This window comes from Dryas octopetala, chromosome 1 (assembly GCF_963921425.1).
Source record: "Dryas octopetala chromosome 1, drDryOcto1.1, whole genome shotgun sequence".
Classification (NCBI taxonomy): Eukaryota; Viridiplantae; Streptophyta; class Magnoliopsida; order Rosales; family Rosaceae; genus Dryas; species Dryas octopetala.
Window position 1 is genome coordinate 14,127,978 of NC_141366.1, and position 18,113 is coordinate 14,146,090.

Below are 18,113 nucleotides of genomic sequence, written 5' to 3' on the forward strand. Positions count from 1 at the left end.
TTTACTTTGTTATATCACTATTGAAAGAGGGTGGATTCAGTAGAATTTACATAATGTTAGCATTTTATTTTGTTTTCTCCTTCGTGTTTGAGTGCAGATGATTTGACAAATGAACTGCCCATGAAGATGTTATCGATGTTGCATGGTACATGTTTAACAATTTATTGTGAGAATCAAAATTGTGAAGCATTTCATGTTCGTCTTGGTTGCTAAGAAAACATAAGAAATAATAGTGAATCATCATATCTCAATCTTGGGCTAGTTCTCCTGATCTCCTGGGAACTGAAGATGATAACTCAATCGAGAAGGTATTGGGTGGCTTACCGTGGTTTCGAGGTTCGTCTCATAGTATGATATCATCGCGTGACAAAGTAAAACATGAAAGGAAGCAAAAGTGGGTTTTCAAAAGCTCTCAGGATAATCGTTTTGATCGGTTATTTAACGAGGTTGCCAAGGAGATTGGGACAGAAATGGCTATACAGGTGTTTGATAAATTGGGACGAACCCCAAGTGTGAGAATATAATGCATTGGTAAAAATATGCATAGAGAGGGAGTCCATTTTTGGCATATCAAATTGTCATGGGTATGACCGAAGACTTTCACTGTTTGTGTGGAATTATCAAAGCTGAAAAACCATTGTTGATAAAAGTACTTGTACTGTTGGTAGTTGCCCTTATTTACAGGCCAAGGTTGGACATTGATAACCTTTCTTCTTGGCCTGAGAATTATCTTAGTATAAATTACAGTATAAATTCCCAAAATTGCAACCTTAATTTCTTCAATTACTTCAGTCAACCTTAGCTTAGAGCCATTAGGGACAAGTTTTAAAAGAATGATGACATAGTTTCATAATACATTTCTTTCAAACTCTGAATAGATTTGCTGTTAACCTTATATAACTTACATAACTAGGCTGGAGTAAAGGTTACATTTCCATCACATATTTCACGTTGGTTAGTTTGCTCTATTCCGAATACCACCAAATACTTTACCAAAGTGAACCAAAGCTGATCCAAATTGAACAGCAATAAGTATTTTGATAAAATCATGCCAATAAACCCACTTGGATAGGTTTTAAGAATTTGCCATGACATCCCATCGCCAAATAGTCCCGTCCTCGCAGCAGCTGAGAATGGTGCTGCAATATACAAAAAGAAATTTGCACATTATCAATGGATATTATTAACAACATATATATATATGATAGATAAACCATGTATTGTCACCTTCCATCATAGGACATGGCAGTTTGTCTAATTGGAGATTTTGACTGCGCATGGGACAACCTGAAAAATGGTTCAAGGGTATGCTTACTGGTTTAAATTTCAAAATTACAACTTTCTTCAGCATGGGGTATTTGATAAAGAACAGCAAAGCAAACCTACTTTGCAATAAGAACAGGGGGGCTGGACTGTAGTTCCCAAATGAAAATCTTTCCTTCTCTATTCCCTGTTAGACAGTAAACAATATAGGCTAAGAGAAGTCTGCAAATAGTTGTATGGTCTCTTCTTTTTTTGATAATTTCAAGAATTATATCAACAATAACTTGTGCAACTACAAACAGTCAACGCAATTCTACATGCAGTTTGCATTACCTATAGCAGCTGCATGGTAATGGAAATCACAGGAAAACTTGATGAACCAAATATCACACTCTGGAACAGGGTATTTTTGGAGGATGTCAACAGTACCCTAATCAAAAAGCATCCATAAACAGAAAGTAGGATCACTGGAATTGTACACAATCACCTAAAAGCAGTGAAAATTCCATTGAACAAACAGTAAAGGATAAAAATATTAAGGGCTCGATTGGTTACGCTTTTTGTTTTTAATTAGAGAGAGGGAGAGAGGAGAGAAAATACATAGAATGACTTATAAAAAAATAAAAATAAAACAGAAAACTATTTAAGGTTGTTTTAAGTGTTTAGTTTTATATATTCCCCCTCAATTCTTCCTCACCTCTCTAATCTCTTGTCTCCCTTCATTTTTTCTCCCATATATTTTCACTCTACATCTTAAATTAAAAAAATAAAAAACGTTATCAAACGGGTCCTCAACATCTTTAAAAATAGAGGGTGAAGGTATTCTAACCTCCCCAGGAGATTGTTCCTTCATTTTTGGTTCCCACAGCACAATTTCATTGTCAACACTCTGAAAATTCACAGCATAATCCATTAATGTAATAATTAGAGAATATATAAAATCCATTCTTTGCAACTATTTAACATATGGACAAAATGTATCACACCATGCTAAATCATTCCAAATAGCAATTAAACTTTATCTTGATTTTAGTTGGCCCAATAAGCTATGCAATGGGTGATACCACCACAAACGAATGGACCAATTTTTTGAGAACTTAATAAGTCAATAAGTCATTTGAACCAGATGATTGTGCTAATTTAAGTTAGTCTATTAGGAAACAACCTATAATTTGACATATTAACATAGATTTTCAATCTTATACAATGTGGCCCTTTTCCATTCACAAAGCACTTTCAGATTTTATTTATATAAAAACATATATCGTGTATGAAGCTGTGATTCACCTTTGAGAGGACAAAATCACCAAGCCACCTATTACAGTCAACATAGTTTGTGTGAATGGAGGCTATGAATACCTGAAAGATTAAAGCAATATCAGATGAAATGATAATGAAAACTCTAATCTGCAACACGGAGAACAACAGATACTCACAGGAAATTGTACATATTTTGTAGGGAATTTTGATGGAAGATCTGTCCATGTGAAAGATTTCTCTACATATGTCCAGAACTCTGAAACAAAGTCAATGATATAAGAAAAGTTAAGAAATAAAATTGACTATACCCTGTCAAAGCCCATCTAAACATTAGAGCAAGCTGACCTTCAGATATGAGTATAAGGCATTACTTAAGAACCATACCCATTACTTTCTTCAAGACTAGTACAACAAATAGGGCTGCTTATATTTTCTATCACTAAAATTTTCTTACATTTTTTAAGACCATAAGTATACGCACTATACTGATTGTCTTCACAACAAATTTTGTCCAATCTCAACAGTCCATCTAGAAGACAGGATATTTTGAATGGATAAGTTTGGGGCTATTGTGATCCATGTCAAATAGTGGCATCAAAGAGAAAAACTAACGAGTACCAAATAAAATTATGTAAATTCTCATATGGACCAACAGCATGAAGTCTTACCTTTCATTGACCAGATCTTAACGGTGTTGTCCATGCCACAACTTGCAATGCGATATATGTCAGAAGGATGGAAGTCCTATGATAGTCAGCAAAAGGTATATAATTAGCCTCTCAAATCCTTTTCTTGTATCACAATTTTCATAACAAAGCAATGGGAGAATAGAGTTCTCCTGAGAAGATTAATAGAAGGGTGACATGACATGACTCCTTGTCTAATATACTTACCACACTCAAGACTTCATTGCGGTGTCCTCCTGCTCCAGCGAATATCAAAATACATATTCCAGTATGAACATTCCACAACCGAACTGACTCATCCTGGTCAGTTCAAAGATTAATAATAAAGTAGACAGCAAACATCTTAAAAGGAAAAAGAGAAAAGGTTATTGTGTTCACTTTGCTTGCTGACACTACAAGTGATGACTTCAATGGCTGAGTCCTGATTTCATTTATTGAGTCCCCATGGCCAACAAAACTCTGCACATAGATGAGTACTTTAGGGGAAAAAGAATGGAAAGGAAAAAAATTGTCATCGCCACTCAAGAACTTTCAAAAAACTTTAAAAATTTCAGCTGAACTAGATGTGCACCTACATCCTGATTGTATGTTAGGTATAGTGAAAAGCATTTAAGCTACTACTACAGGACCACTATAATGTCTAGGAGCTCAGACCCCGGTAACAAGATACCTTGTCTATCTTCTCACTGCCACAATCAATGACACGGATTATACCATTGATTCCTCCAGCCACAACAAATGGGGTTCCATCAACGTTGCAGGCCCAGGTCACAGTGTAAAAAGACTCATCCTTCTGATCTACAAAGCACATGACAATCACATATTTGCAAACAGTTTTAAAGATTGACAAATGAATGCTCAACCATTTGCCAATCCATTTGATAAATGACTGAATGATGGCTGTCTTTACTTACATCTTCATCAATGTAAGACTGCAACACAGCTATTACACCCCCTTCTAGACATTGGTATACAGTCACCTGAAATTAATAATAATAACAATAAGCAACAATATTACTAGGAAAGACAACCTTGTATTTTGTTTCCTACATTGATTATTTGCAAATGAAGTAGTGAACTATACATTACCAGCTCAGGACAACCATAATTCACCACTACCACTATTCTAGATATGAAATGTGGTACTCCTTTTTTTTTTTTCTCCAAAATACCGACTTTAATAATCATTTCATTGTATTCAGAACTGAGAACCCCCCTCTCGAGCATAAAAAAATTATGAAAAGCTGAGACCAAAAACCCAGAAAGAACCTAAATCTCTAGTAATGCACTCTATCTGACCAAACCCATTAAAGAAATTATATAAAAATAAAAATAAAAGCCAAAAACTAACAAATAATCAGCTGAAAAGGCATATACTTTCTGTTTGGTTTCCGAGAAAACGAAGGAAAGTTCAGCTAACACTTTTCTCTAGGTAAAAAAACAAGTTCTTTCTTTGTTGAGTTTAGTTCCAAGAAACGAACCCGATTGCCACCGACGGTGGCGAAGACGTTGAAGTAGCGAGAGTCGATGAAGTTGAAGACGACGGCGTATAGGGGCCGCTTACCCTCTTGGAGCCTGTTGGTGACTCTGTACTCTCTCTTCTTTGAGGGTGTCAGTGAACCCACCACTGGCTCCGATCCCAAAGAGAACTTCGACATTAGCGCAGCACAGGAGAGCAAAAAAACACCAACCACTTCACAATAAACGGAAAGTCGGAAACTTTAATATGGCAGTTTGTTTTTGGTATATAAAAACAAAAATTGTGGTATATATGTTAATCTGATTTTTCTAAAATTCTATATATACTAAAACAGGGTTCGGTCGCCACTGTTCACACTGTTCATAGCCTGTTCATCGTGAAAATTCCGTTTTGCCCTTCTAACAGCCTTAATTTACACGTGCTTCGCCTTTTGAGTTTTCCCCTTTTCTTCGGCCCTTTTTTGTAATTTCGTCCCTGTCTGTTTCTAGCCCATGTTGTTTCGAAATTTTTACATTGTCTGCCATTGCTTTATTTCTCTGCGGTTTCTTCTCACACGCTTTTTTTTTTTTGATCTGTTTGCCATTTTGATAATACCACAAATGCGTCTGTGCTTTATGGTCATTCGTGTTCTCTTGCTTTATCTGGGTTCATGGTTAATGTTTCAACCAGATGAACCATCTGCTGTGGGGGCTTTGATCCCACCTTCATGTATTCCTCCGGTTGTGATTCGAACTGGGTCGCACCTTCATTTATTTGTGTGGTTGTGATTCCGAGTGGATCAACAATCTGCCTTGGTTTATTTTGTCGTTTGATGTGTTGGGCTGGTTCAGTATTTCAAACAGATGATGCGATTAATTCATCGCATCGAAGAGGTCAGCCACAAATTTTTTAGGGTTTTTTTTTTTTTCTTTTATCTTTTGTCAAATCTCACTGACAACTTCACTGTTTCAGCTTCATCTGGCTTTTCGATTGCCGTTCGTTTGTGTTTCGGGTGGTGTGATTCAGATCCGTCCTTTCGTTTCTACCTGCTCCTTATCAGATAAGTTCCATCTCTCTCTTATCTCATTTTTTCATATCATTCTGCTTCTGTTTGCTTGGCTTCTCTTCGCTGCGTCTCTGTTTGCATTTTGTGTATCATTGCTCTGGGTGTGTGCTTGCATTTATTGTTATATCTTTAAATATCCATTTTTGTTTATTTTCTATTAGTTTTTTTCTGTGAGTGTTTCATGTCTGCCTCCTGTTTTTTTCTTTCTATTACGCCGTACTCCTGGGTTCTGTTTAGAAATCTTTACCTTGAAAAAAATTTATACACTCCATGAAAATAATTAGTTTATGCAGTTATTTAATTGTTCTCTTAATATAGTTCTTGCATGATCAACTTTTTTCAGCCATAAAATTAATTAACTATCATTTTTATTGGCTATATAGCTGCCTACACAGGTATCAACTTTCATTAGTATGCATTAGATTATGTTACTGCCTTTTTGTTTTTCGACCTTCCCTTTTTTCTCCTCTCTTTCTCTGTCTGAATTTAACTGGTTCCATTGCTTTGGTTTATATTGGCGCACATCAGAGTCTTTGACTCTTATCAAATATTGCTTTCTACATATCTTCTTAATTTTCTCTCATGCTATACATATTCCCATCAACCATTCTTATTTATCTTCCTTAACATTTTTTCTTATTCTAAATCTATTTTTTTTTTTCATTTGATAGAATAAAAATATTAAGATTTATGCCGCCACTTCAATTCTTTTTGTTTTTTTTCATGTTTGGCTTTCAAATAAATCAATTTCAATTGCCTCCGTTATACTTTTATGTCTGTACTTTTTTAATCTTTTATTTCTCTTATATCTAAATTTTCCTTTATTTTTATGTCATTGCTTGATTTTTAACATTCATGTGTATATTTTCTAGGTACTGCTCTCTTAGTTGTTTGAGCTTCATCTTGAGGCTGCGTTGTTGTGGCATTTGTTCTTGCTGCGCAAAAAGGTTAGCTTCTGCTACCTGTTTTTTAAATATCTTCGATATGCATTTGTTACTTATCATCTTAGACATATTCTGCTCATAAATAAATATGATTTTCCATTGATTGGTTGTTATATATATCTTCTTTTCAATTTGTAATCTATTTATATGTCTGTTTTGTTTTCCTCCACCTATTTATTGATTGCTTCAGGCTTTTTCCTTTCAATCTCATCGATAAAAAATCTCTTTTTGTTTTTTTAAATGTTTGGCTTTCAAATCAATCAGTTTTAATTGGCTCCCTTATACATTTATTTGTATACTTTTAAAATCTTTTATTTGTCCTATATCTAAGTTTTCCTTTATTTTTATGTGATTGCTTCACTTCGAACATTCATATGTATGTTTTGTAGGTACTGTTGTATTAGTTGTTTGAGCTTGATCTTCACGCTGCGTTCTTAAGGCATTTGTTGTTGCTGCGCAAAAAGGTCACTTTCTGCTGCCTGTTTTTTAAATGTGTTTCATATGCATCTGTTATTTATCATCTTAGAATTCTTCTGCTCATAGATAAGTATGAATTTCTTTTCATTGGTTGTTATATATATCTTCTATTAAATTTGCAATTTATTTATATGTCTGTCTTTCTTTTCTTCCAGCTATTTATTGATTGCTTCAGGTTTCTTTCTTCGAATGTGATGAATAAAAAGTCTAGGGTTCGTGCTAGATTTCTCATGTTAGATAAAGATGACTGTCCTCATATTTCAACTGGTGTGCAAGTTGCCCCTGAAAATGTCTGTCATGTTCTTTCTACCGCTGCCTCTGAATCAAATCCTCCAACTCATAGGAAAAAACACAAGTCTATTAGGAATACAACTTTAACGCATACTAATCCAATTCAGCCAACTACAGAACAGGTCCCTTTGGAACAATTGGACTCTGATTCTGATGTTCTATCCTCTGATGTAAATGTTTTACATTCTGAACTTCCACCCCTCAACTCCACATTGAATGAAAACACTGCAAATCACACCTATAGGAGCCAATCATTTTATCAGAAGAAAAGACAAAGTATGTTAAATATTTTATTAAAATTTATTTCAGCATTTCTAAATTATTCTCCTATCAATAATAATATGCATTGATACTCTTTCTTTCTTTTACACTTCTTCTTTCCATAGGAATGATTCACAAATATGTAGATTTTGGAGATAAGGATTATAAGTGCATTTACTGTGGTGCACTTTTTTGGCTGAATGAATCCATTGCTAAAAAATCTATAGACAAACAGCCTTTGTTCACTCTCTGTTGTTTGCAAGGAAAAGTTAAACTTCCAATTACCAAACCAACTCCCAACTTTTTAGACAATTTACTTGATCCGAGCAAAGGCCAAAAAAGCTCAATATTTAGAGACAATATTAGGGCATACAATTCTATGTTTGCATTCACTTCAATGGGAGCCAAAATTGATCATTCGATTAACAATAGGCCGGGTCCTTACATTTTTAAGATTAGTGGGCAGGTTCATCATTTAATGGGATCATTGTTACCACCGGAAGGTGAGTCTCCAAAATTTGCCCAGCTCTATATCTATGATACCTATAATGAAGTTATGAATCGCCTTAATGCAGTTAATTGTAAACAAAATAATACAAATCTTGATCCAAAAGTTGTTGAAGGCCTTATTAAAATGTTTGACCAATCAAATGACTTGGTAAAATTCTTTAGAACAGTCAGGGATAAGTTAGAAAGCACTTCTATTAATGATATGAAAGTCAGAATAATGGGAAAACAATTAGATCATGGCAAACAATATGAAAGCCCAACATCTGATGAAATTGCTGGTCTCATAGTGGGAGATATTGGTCTGTTTGACTCAAATAGAGATATTGTCATAGAAAATCAAAGTGGAGAGTTGAAACGAATAACAAAATTAAACCCAAAATTCATGTCTTTACAATATCCTATTCTATTTCCTCATGGTGAAGATGGTTATAGCCCTGATATTAAATGGAATCATGATTTTAAAGGTCATCAGCCAAAAACAGGAAGGGTGCCTATGAGAGCCTTTATAGCCTATCAAATTCAGGAGAGACAATTTGAATTTAGTACACTGTTGAAAGGTGGTAGATTATTTCAACAATTTTTAGTGGATGCCTATGCAACTCTTGAAGAGGATAGATTAGATTTCATTAGAAAAAATCAAAAAAATCTCAGAAGTGAAGTTTATAAAGGCATTTATGATGCAGTTTCAATGGGTCATACAAATGCCACTGATCTAGGACAGCGGATTATATTGCCAACCTCACACATTGGAAGTGCTAGATATATGATTAATAATTACCAAGATGCTATGGCAATTTGTAGGCATTATGGAAATCCAGATCTTTTTATTACCTTTACTTCCAATGTCAAATGGCCTGAAATTATTAGAGAACTTCTTAGAAAACCTGGCTGCAAACCAGAGGATAGGCCTGATATCATTGCTAGAATATTCAAAATCAAACTAAATGACTTGGTTAGTTACATCAAATCAGGACAACCTTTCGGACCACTTGCAGCAGGTGAATTTCATCAAAGATAATTTATTCTTTGTTGATTTTCTACCTTTTTAAATACAAATTTAATTAATCGTGTCCTTTTTTTCATGTCTGTTGCATCAAACAGAAGTTCATACGATTGAATTTCAAAAAAGAGGCTTGCCTCATTGTCACCTCCTCATTTGGTTAGAACACGATTTCAAGTCATTGTCTGCAGCAGATATTGACTCGATAATCTCAGCTGAATTGCCAGACAAAGCTGTGGATCCAACACTTTATCATATTGTAGATCAGTTCATGATCCATGGTCCATGTGGTCATTTAAATCCTAATTCTCCTTGCATGCGAGCAGGAAAGTGCTCTAAATTTTTCCCAAAGCAATACAAAAGTGAAACTGTTTTTGAAACCAGTGGTTTTCCTACGTATAGGCGTCGCGATAATCCTAATAGATTTGTGCTCAAAAATGGAATTAAACTTGATAACAGCTTTATAGTGCCTTACAATTCAGAGTTACTGCTAAGATATAATGCTCATATAAATGTTGAACTGTGTTGTCAATCAATGCTCATAAAATATTTATTCAAATACATCAACAAAGGTTCGGATAGAGCTAGGGTAATAATTGAAAACAAGCCACATGATGAAATATTATCCTATCTTAATTGTAGATATATATCACCATATGAAGCTGCATGGAGATTATTTCAATTTCCCATTCATTCTAGACAACCTGCTGTTGAACGATTGCCTATACATCTGCCTTTAAACCAAAGTGTTATCTTCGCTGAAGATCAATCACTTGATTCAATTCTTAACCGAGCCACAATTCAAGATACGATGTTAACCAGTTGGTTTCAAGCAAATAAAAACTATCCTCAAGCACGAAACTTATCTTATTCAGAATTTCCTTCTAAATTTGTATGGAATTCTCGCGATAAGATTTGGACACCTAGAAAACAAGGGAAATCTATAGGGAGAATAGCCTATGTACACCCTGCAGCTGGAGAATTATATTACTTGAGAATGCTTTTAAATTCCCATAAAGGTGCCTTTGATTTTGATGATATAAAAACTCTTAATGGCATTAAACACCCATCATATCAGTCTGCATGTAGGTCTTTAGGTCTGTTAGGGGATGATAAGGAATGGATTGAGGCCTTAGAAAATGTTGTTGACGCAGCATCATGCTCTGAATTAAGACAATTATTTGTTACAATCATTTTGTTTTGTGATGTAGCAGATCCTGCATTCATTTTCAATGCTCATTGGCAAAATATGTGTGATGACATGTTATATAATCTTAGAAAAACATTTTGTATGCCTAATCTCATTGTGCCACAATCTGAATTACAAAATTCACTTCTGTATGAGCTTGAGCTATTGTTTAATGCATCATCTAGCAGCTTAAAAGATCATAATCTTCCAATTCCTGATGAGCACAGCATGTTACAAATTAGGAACAAATTGTTAAGGGAAGAATTAAATTATGATCTTCATCACTTAGCCAATCAGCATTCTGTTTTAATCACTCAACTCAACAAAGAACAAAGACACGTGTATGATTCTGTTATCACTGCCATAAATGAAAAAAAATCTGGTTTGTTTTTTGTTTATGGCCATGGGGGAACTGGAAAGACTTTTTTGTGGCACACAATCATTAATAAAATTAGATCTCAGGGTCAAATTGTTCTAGCTGTTGCTTCATCAGGTATTGCATCATTGCTCTTACCTGGAGGCAGAACAGCTCATTCTAGGTTTCAAATTCCCCTCAATCTGACTGATTCTTCCACATGTCAAATAAAAAAACACACTCATCTCGCTAAATTGATTGAAAAAGCTGCCTTAGTTGTTTGGGATGAAGCACCAATGAATCATAAAGACTGCTTTGAAGCACTGGATAAATCATTATGCGATATTTTATCGGATTTAGATAGTTCAGGTCAACCTCTCCCATTTGGTGGGAAACCTTTTTTACTGGGGGGTGATTTTAGGCAAATACTGCCAGTTATTCCAGGTGGAACAAGGGAAGAAATAATACATGCCACTCTTAACAGTTCATACTTATGGCCCTCTTTCAAAATTTTTTGTTTGAAAGAGAATATGAGGCTGTTAAGAGAGGGGTTAAACATTCAGGAAAGAACAAAACTTGCAGACTTTGCTGCTTGGATACTCAAAATTGGTGATGGTGAAATCTGTGATATAAATGATCAAACAGATGAAGAGGTCTCTTGGGTAGAAATTCCTGAAGATTTATTGATTGACTCTTACACAAATCCAGTTGAATCAATTTTTTTAGCAGCATACCCAGATTTTCTTACCAACTTTGACAATTATGCTTACTTAAGAGAAAGAGCCATAGTTACACCTAAGAATTCTACTGTCACTGAGATAAATAACTATGCCATCAATTTATTACCTGCAGAAGCCAGAACTTATTTAAGTTCTGATTGTCTATGCTCCTCATCTGGAAATTTAGAAAATCTTACCATGATGTATCCCACAGAATTCCTTAATCAGCTTGAATTCAATGGCTTACCTCCACATACTCTAACTTTAAAAATAGGCATGCCCATCATGTTATTAAGAAACTTAAATCAATCTTCAGGGCTATGTAATGGAACTAGGTTAGTCATAACCCAAATGACTAATAGGGTTATTGAAGCAAAGGTACTAACTGGTAGCAACATAGGCCATAAATTCTTTATACCTAGAATCATCCTCACAGCAACAGAAAAAAAATGGCCTTTCACTTTTAAAAGGCGTCAATTCCCAATTAGACCAAGCTATGCAATGACCATAAATAAGAGCCAAGGACAATCCCTTAAAACAGTTGGTTTATATCTTCCCCAGCCTGTCTTCACCCATGGACAACTATATGTTGCATTGTCTAGGGTTACATCAAGGGAAGGCCTTAAAATAATTATAGACAACAATGGAGAGATGCCAAATAAATACACTAAAAACATTGTCTATAAAGATGTTCTCCAAAATTTAGTTTCAGGTTTCAACTTCTCTCCGTGCATATCTAAACATCTCTATATAATTTATACCTATACTTATTTAGCAGAATATATTTCTTCCTTTACTTGCACAAAATGTCTTTGTTTTTTCAGCCCACTGATGCAATGGATACAAGTCCAATAAGGAGCTTGCAACCTCATCAAGACAAACTCAGAATTAGAGTTCGGATCTGCAGGACCTGGAGGCCAAAAGTCTTTGGATCTGATCACCAATTTGCTGGTTTAGAATGCATATTGGTTGATGCAATGGTAAATAAACTCTCCCCATTACTTATTCTACTAATGTACTTGTTCCTTTAAACAAATCTATTTTTAAAAAACAGATTATTTTTGCCTAAATGTACATCAGACATACTTTCCCAACCCCATTTTTCAATGTAAAAACATCTTGCAAAACTGTTTTCATCCTAAATAATGTAACTTAAATAGCTAACAATATTTTTTTCCAAACTATTACATATGAAAAATCAAATGTTCAAAAACAATACTCCTCACAACCACTTTATACTACTAACATTATCTAAATATCTCAACAAAATTAAGCTAATACTGCCTACCACCATCTTTTTTAATCAAAATTACAACATATAATTAAAGCATCATTTCAACCTTTTAAATAACAAAACTCATATATAATTACTTCAGATCTTCACACCCACAATTATCTGCTGAAAAAACCTTACACAATCCCTCTACAAATTGTCTCCACATGTGAAATATTGAACTACCTACATTTTGTCTTTAATACTAAATACTAGCTTTATTCAATTATCAAAATTAATATGCTCCACACATACCATGAGTAATGTAACTAAGTTTATATAGCACAGGTATAACTTACTATGCTGTCCACATAACTCATACAAACCAATCAATTCTATGCTCCATTTTCTCATATTTCAATATCATCAATCATTTGGTATTTGCACTTTTAAGATTTATGTATTTTCTTCATTGCTGCAATTCTACCATGATTAATTAACCTTATTTTTCTTCTGAAACAAGGGTGACGCAATTCAAGCAACAGTCAAAGAGATTGACTATGATTGTGTCGCTCCAAAGATACAATCAGGAGCTGCCTATGACATAAGCTGCTTTCACACAATCAAAAGCAGATCAGTCTACAAAGTTGTTCCTCATGCTGCTGCTATCATTTTCAACGAGAGAACCATCTTCAAGAGATTGACAGTTGTTCAACCAAAAATTCCAGCACACCGTTTTCATCTCATGGATTACAATCAACTATCCGCACGGATAAATACAACCACCATTCTAACAGGTGCTGATCAGAACACATTTAATCCCATTATTTTCATTCCCTTTTTTTATTCTCTTACACCACTCAAATTTTAATTGCACACTTCTCTTATACACTTTAAACAACTGACTATCATTTTTTCATGCATTGGAAGATGTGATGGGACACATAACTGCAATACAGCGTTTGGAACAAAAGATGATTGAGAAAACAAGGTTGGAGAGCAAATGTGAAGTGTATATAGAAAACATCAGGTACAACCATTAACCAAAACCTTACAAACTTGACGCTTTTATGATCACCATTCAAACATTTTCTCCTGCATTTATTGTTGCAGCCATCAAACAATTAGAATTACACTATGGAGCGATGCAGCAAAGAATTTTGATCATGCTGCTATAGAACAGTTGCCGCCACCAACTTTTATCGTTTTCACAAGCGTCAAAGTGAAAGAATATCAAGGTAACTGATACCTTTTCTCAACTTCCTATTATTTGCATCTCCAATATTCATTAAAAAAACTCTTTAATCTTTCTTTTAACCATGCACAGGAAAACCTGTTCTTAGCAGCACTAACTCAACCTTGTATTTCATCAATCCACCAATACCAGAACTTGAATCCTACAAGATTGCGTAAGATTTTTATAACTTTTTCAATATACGAGTTCTACTTTTTTAATATAACTCTCTAATTCAATCTTTTTTGCAACAACAATTCAGTTTCAAAGATAATGCAGTGGCTATCAAAGTACTTCCACCTTCAGCAATGGTACACCTTCCTTATCAACAATTAAAAGAGAGTCAAAAGGTGCATATAGCGGAATTGAATATACTTGATCCAGATTTGCACAAGGTAATGCACATTCACAACAAAATCTTATAACCATCTACAATTTTTTTCTTCTTTTGATTATCAGCCACAAACTCTCGATAGTTTCACATTTTTAACACGATTATTATACTATACTCTTTCATAATATCATAACTTACACACTTTTACTGGTTTGGCATCTTTACTGATGTTCACATGTCTGCTTGCCTTTCTGAAATATAAAGTCTCTAAATATTTACTCACTGCCTAACTACATTGCTTTACACTGGTTACCAGCGATGCATATCCATTCTAACCAACTAATTAATCACAGGCACTTGCACAATACAAACTTTCTCAAACTGACTGTCCTATACCTGTACCAAATACACCTTGCTAAACAATGCTTACACAGACCTATCTATACCAATTAACTACAAATATTAATATTAACTAACTGCCACCTGACAACTAAAGTCCTTATAAAATAACTATAACTTACACATTAGCAACATGGACATAAAATACTTATAATCATGTATTATATTCCCACAAAATGAAACATTGAATATAACATCCTTATAATTATGGAACATCAATTTTGACATCAAATGATTACAATTTATTTCTAAACCCTGTTTTCCACAATTAACTATAAAATGCTAACAAATATTCAAAAAATGTTTACACTTATTCAATTTGTTTTTAATGTTTTCACTAATACCAAAAACTTTCTACCCATTGTCCACAAACTCAACCATTTCTACACAACTAAAACCATTAACTTTCGCGCTTCATATAATATGTTAAACAAAAGTTTTATTCAAATTATTCTGCATTTAAACCATTTCTAATCCTGCATATCTGTTGCCTAACATAAACCACCAAAAATCAAAATCTCCTCTCAATTAAACCATTATCAAATTGTCTATTTTTTCTTATACACTTCATATAATTTACTTAAACAGCCTATTTTCCTAATTGCATCATCATTGTCATTTATGCACATCTTTATCAAAACAAATAGGTCAAGCCATACATTTTAAATCTTTCATTTCATGTAAAAATGTTCAATACCCTGATTATGTATTTGCAACAACTTATAGGACAAACTGATTATGTGCCGTGCAACCATTACACGGTTCAACACAAATGCTGGATGGTGGTACAGAGCATGTCCAACTTGCCACAAACAAGTCAAGCCTTCACCTCAGAGTGATGAACTCCTTTGTCCAAGACACGGCACCCTCAGCACACTTCCTATTCCTTGGTAACCAATTTTTTTTTCTTTCTTTTTACCTTTACCAAACAATTATAGACTGTATACTTCATACAATATAATCACTTTGTCTGATTATTAGCTGTACATCAAACGCATTCTTACAAAATACCATGCATACTCCACATTTACAAAACCTATATTTGCCATCTATAACACACATCCATAATCACTATTTTCATCAATAACAAATCCCTTAACACACACCTTACATAATTAAAGTATATATAATCACTTTTCTGCATGCACTTCATAATATTACCAAAATACAATGTTCATAACTTTCAGGCTTATAACATTTCCACAACTACAAACAATCAAATAAAAATTAAACGCATCTATATACCACAGAATAAAATATGTTTAACCTTCTTCTACTTTCTTAACTTGCATTCTTCAATTGAACAATGGCTGCTGCCATTGAAAATACAGGTTCAAGGTCAGCTTCATCAATAACAAATCCCTTAACACACACCTTACATAATTAAAGTATATATAATCACTTTTCTGCATGCACTTCATAATATTACCAAAATACAATGTTCATAACTTTCAGACCTAATAACATTTCCACAACCACAAACAATCAAATAAAAATTAAACACATCTATATACCACACAATAAAATATGTTTAACCTTCTTATACTTTCTTAACTTGCATTCTTCAATTGAACAATGGCTGCTGGCATTCAAAATACAGGTTCAAGGTCAGCTTCGCAATTGCAGATGCAACTAACACAACCAGTGTTATCATAATTGGAGACCCCGCTGAACAACTCTTTGGAATATCATGCTTCAGCTTGGTTGTTGAACAGGGCTTTAGTGACCAGAATCAATTCCCAGATCACATCCTTCGACTTAGAGGCCAAACTAAAAATTTCCAGATCAGGTTTGGCAGCATGAAAAATGATTTCAAAAGAAATGACCTTCTCATCCACGCTGTTTTTGATGATGAACCCCAAGTCCTTGAACAACCCTCTCTTCCCACAGATCAACAGATGGTTATACATGAAGCGGAAGAAATGAACCAAAAAAATCTTCTTTCCACCCCATCTCCTACTTTCAAAAAATTCCCCCCAAAAACACCTTCTGGTTCATCAAGGACTTCCACAAAATACCCCACTCTCCCATCACCCAAAAAAGCTGCAGTCAAAAGGGCTCTTTTCACTTCTCTAATGAATGTGAGGAAAAAATTCAAAAGGTACCCAATCTGTAAAACCTCTAACCCCTCATCCTAATACTATTCAACTTATAACACATTTCTCTGAATTCTAACATGCATTATTTTTTTCCCTGTTGTTCCAAAAACCATCTCCAGCAGAGAAGCAGCAATTAAAGAAATCACTGGCGCAGAGACAGCTACAAATCCAATACCCACAGAGGACATTTCAAGCCCAGATGACATTCCTCTCGTGGCCTTCAAAAAAAAAACAGCAAAATCCACAGCCAGGTATAACCCATGCTCAAATGATGACGTACAATACTCTTGATCACCACTGCATACTTACACAATTTTTGGTGCAATATTATTACATTCAAATAAACCCAACCAAAAGCTACACTTCATAGCCATAAATTGCTTGGTTTAGTTACTAATCTTCTTAATCATCAACCATTGTTTTTTGCTACTTATGATGCCATGCAGAAATTAGGTTATTTCTTTTCCAACCAATGGTAAATAGTTTTCCAATTCACTGCATGGAGAATACTTGAATTTGAAGGAAAATTTTTTTACAGGACATGGGCAAAAAAAAATGAACTTGGGCTATCTATATATAAAATCAAGTATATACTCTGCATCTTATATTCTCATAACCTTTTCATGGTTGAGACTTGAGAGAGAAAAGTAATGAAAATAAACTTTATCGAGTCCTTCACTGACATATCATGATGTATCAATTTGACCAAACATATATTCTTACCTGCATTATTCATTTTGTTTCATCTTATACATATTGCAGTCAACCATCAATTTTAACATTCATTCTTTCATCCTCATCATTTAATAATCATATATTATTTCTTTTACCTCAAAAACAAATCACACAACAAACAAAAAAGACAATTAATATCTGCTCTTCATTCCTTCTTTCTTAACTTTAACCTAACATCTTCCAATTTCTAACACTTTGTATACTCATCAAAAAATGCAGCACAGCAGAAAAAATCCCCTCAACAGAAGCTAACAGAGAAGACAAAAGCCCCACAGCAAAAGAAGGAAAAACACATGATGAGCATCTCCCCTTGCAACCAACCAACCCTCATCAGAAAGCAAGCGAGGACAAGTCACCAAGCACAATTTGAATCCATTCTCAATCACCATAAATGGCTTTTTTGAACAATCAACCACTGTACATCCCTTTATGTTTTGTTCAACATCACACACATTCCTCACATGTATTGTAATATTTTTTGAATCCTGTTTGCACTTTTAAGATATCATCAATATCTTAAAACAACAAACAGCCATGCCTGGGGATCAAAGGCACTTAAACACAGCCTATGAAAGGCACTTATATTTTGAATGATCTGACACGCAACAACTCATCATAT

General features: G+C 34.3%; 4 protein-coding genes across 6 annotated transcripts; 3 read left to right on the forward strand and 1 right to left on the reverse strand.

The window, feature by feature from the left end:
- Positions 1-638: 638 nt before the first annotated feature.
- Positions 639-4,912, reverse strand: FIE (Transducin/WD40 repeat-like superfamily protein). Its single transcript, XM_086241560.1, has 13 exons — positions 4,691-4,912; positions 4,124-4,189; positions 3,880-4,002; positions 3,588-3,668; positions 3,417-3,509; positions 3,192-3,267; positions 2,700-2,779; positions 2,551-2,622; positions 2,093-2,152; positions 1,597-1,693; positions 1,387-1,450; positions 1,228-1,287; positions 639-1,139 (listed from the first exon to the last, which is right to left on the reverse strand). Exons 1-13 carry the CDS (start codon positions 4,865-4,867, stop codon positions 1,076-1,078), a joined length of 1,113 nt encoding a protein of 370 aa, XP_086097686.1. The 5' UTR covers positions 4,868-4,912; the 3' UTR covers positions 639-1,075.
- Positions 4,913-5,421: 509 nt separating this feature from the next.
- On the forward strand, positions 5,422-18,107 carry LOC147298209 (uncharacterized). 3 transcript variants are annotated; one of them, XM_086230169.1, is made up of 13 exons: positions 5,422-5,561; positions 5,641-6,681; positions 7,068-7,142; positions 12,305-12,460; positions 13,217-13,490; positions 13,624-13,723; positions 13,807-13,931; positions 14,021-14,102; positions 14,190-14,322; positions 15,387-15,550; positions 16,261-16,761; positions 16,879-17,010; positions 17,714-18,107. In XM_086230169.1, the coding sequence occupies exons 4-13, from the start codon at positions 12,317-12,319 to the stop codon at positions 17,862-17,864; spliced, it is 1,806 nt and encodes a 601-aa protein (XP_086086295.1). In that variant the 5' UTR covers positions 5,422-5,561; positions 5,641-6,681; positions 7,068-7,142; positions 12,305-12,316; the 3' UTR covers positions 17,865-18,107. The 3 variants fall into 3 exon arrangements, with proteins under 3 accessions (XP_086086295.1, XP_086086297.1, XP_086086296.1); XM_086230171.1 differs by having other exon boundaries at positions 16,882-17,010; XM_086230170.1 differs by lacking the exon at positions 7,068-7,142.
- On the forward strand, positions 7,350-9,235 carry LOC147298210 (uncharacterized). The gene is made up of 2 exons (XM_086245927.1): positions 7,350-7,722; positions 7,833-9,235. Exons 1-2 carry the CDS (start codon positions 7,350-7,352, stop codon positions 9,233-9,235), a joined length of 1,776 nt encoding a protein of 591 aa, XP_086102053.1.
- LOC147298211 (uncharacterized) lies at positions 9,281-11,806 on the forward strand. Its single transcript, XM_086245941.1, has 2 exons — positions 9,281-11,683; positions 11,797-11,806. The coding sequence occupies exons 1-2, from the start codon at positions 9,489-9,491 to the stop codon at positions 11,804-11,806; spliced, it is 2,205 nt and encodes a 734-aa protein (XP_086102067.1). The 5' UTR covers positions 9,281-9,488.
- Positions 18,108-18,113: the final 6 nt, after the last annotated feature.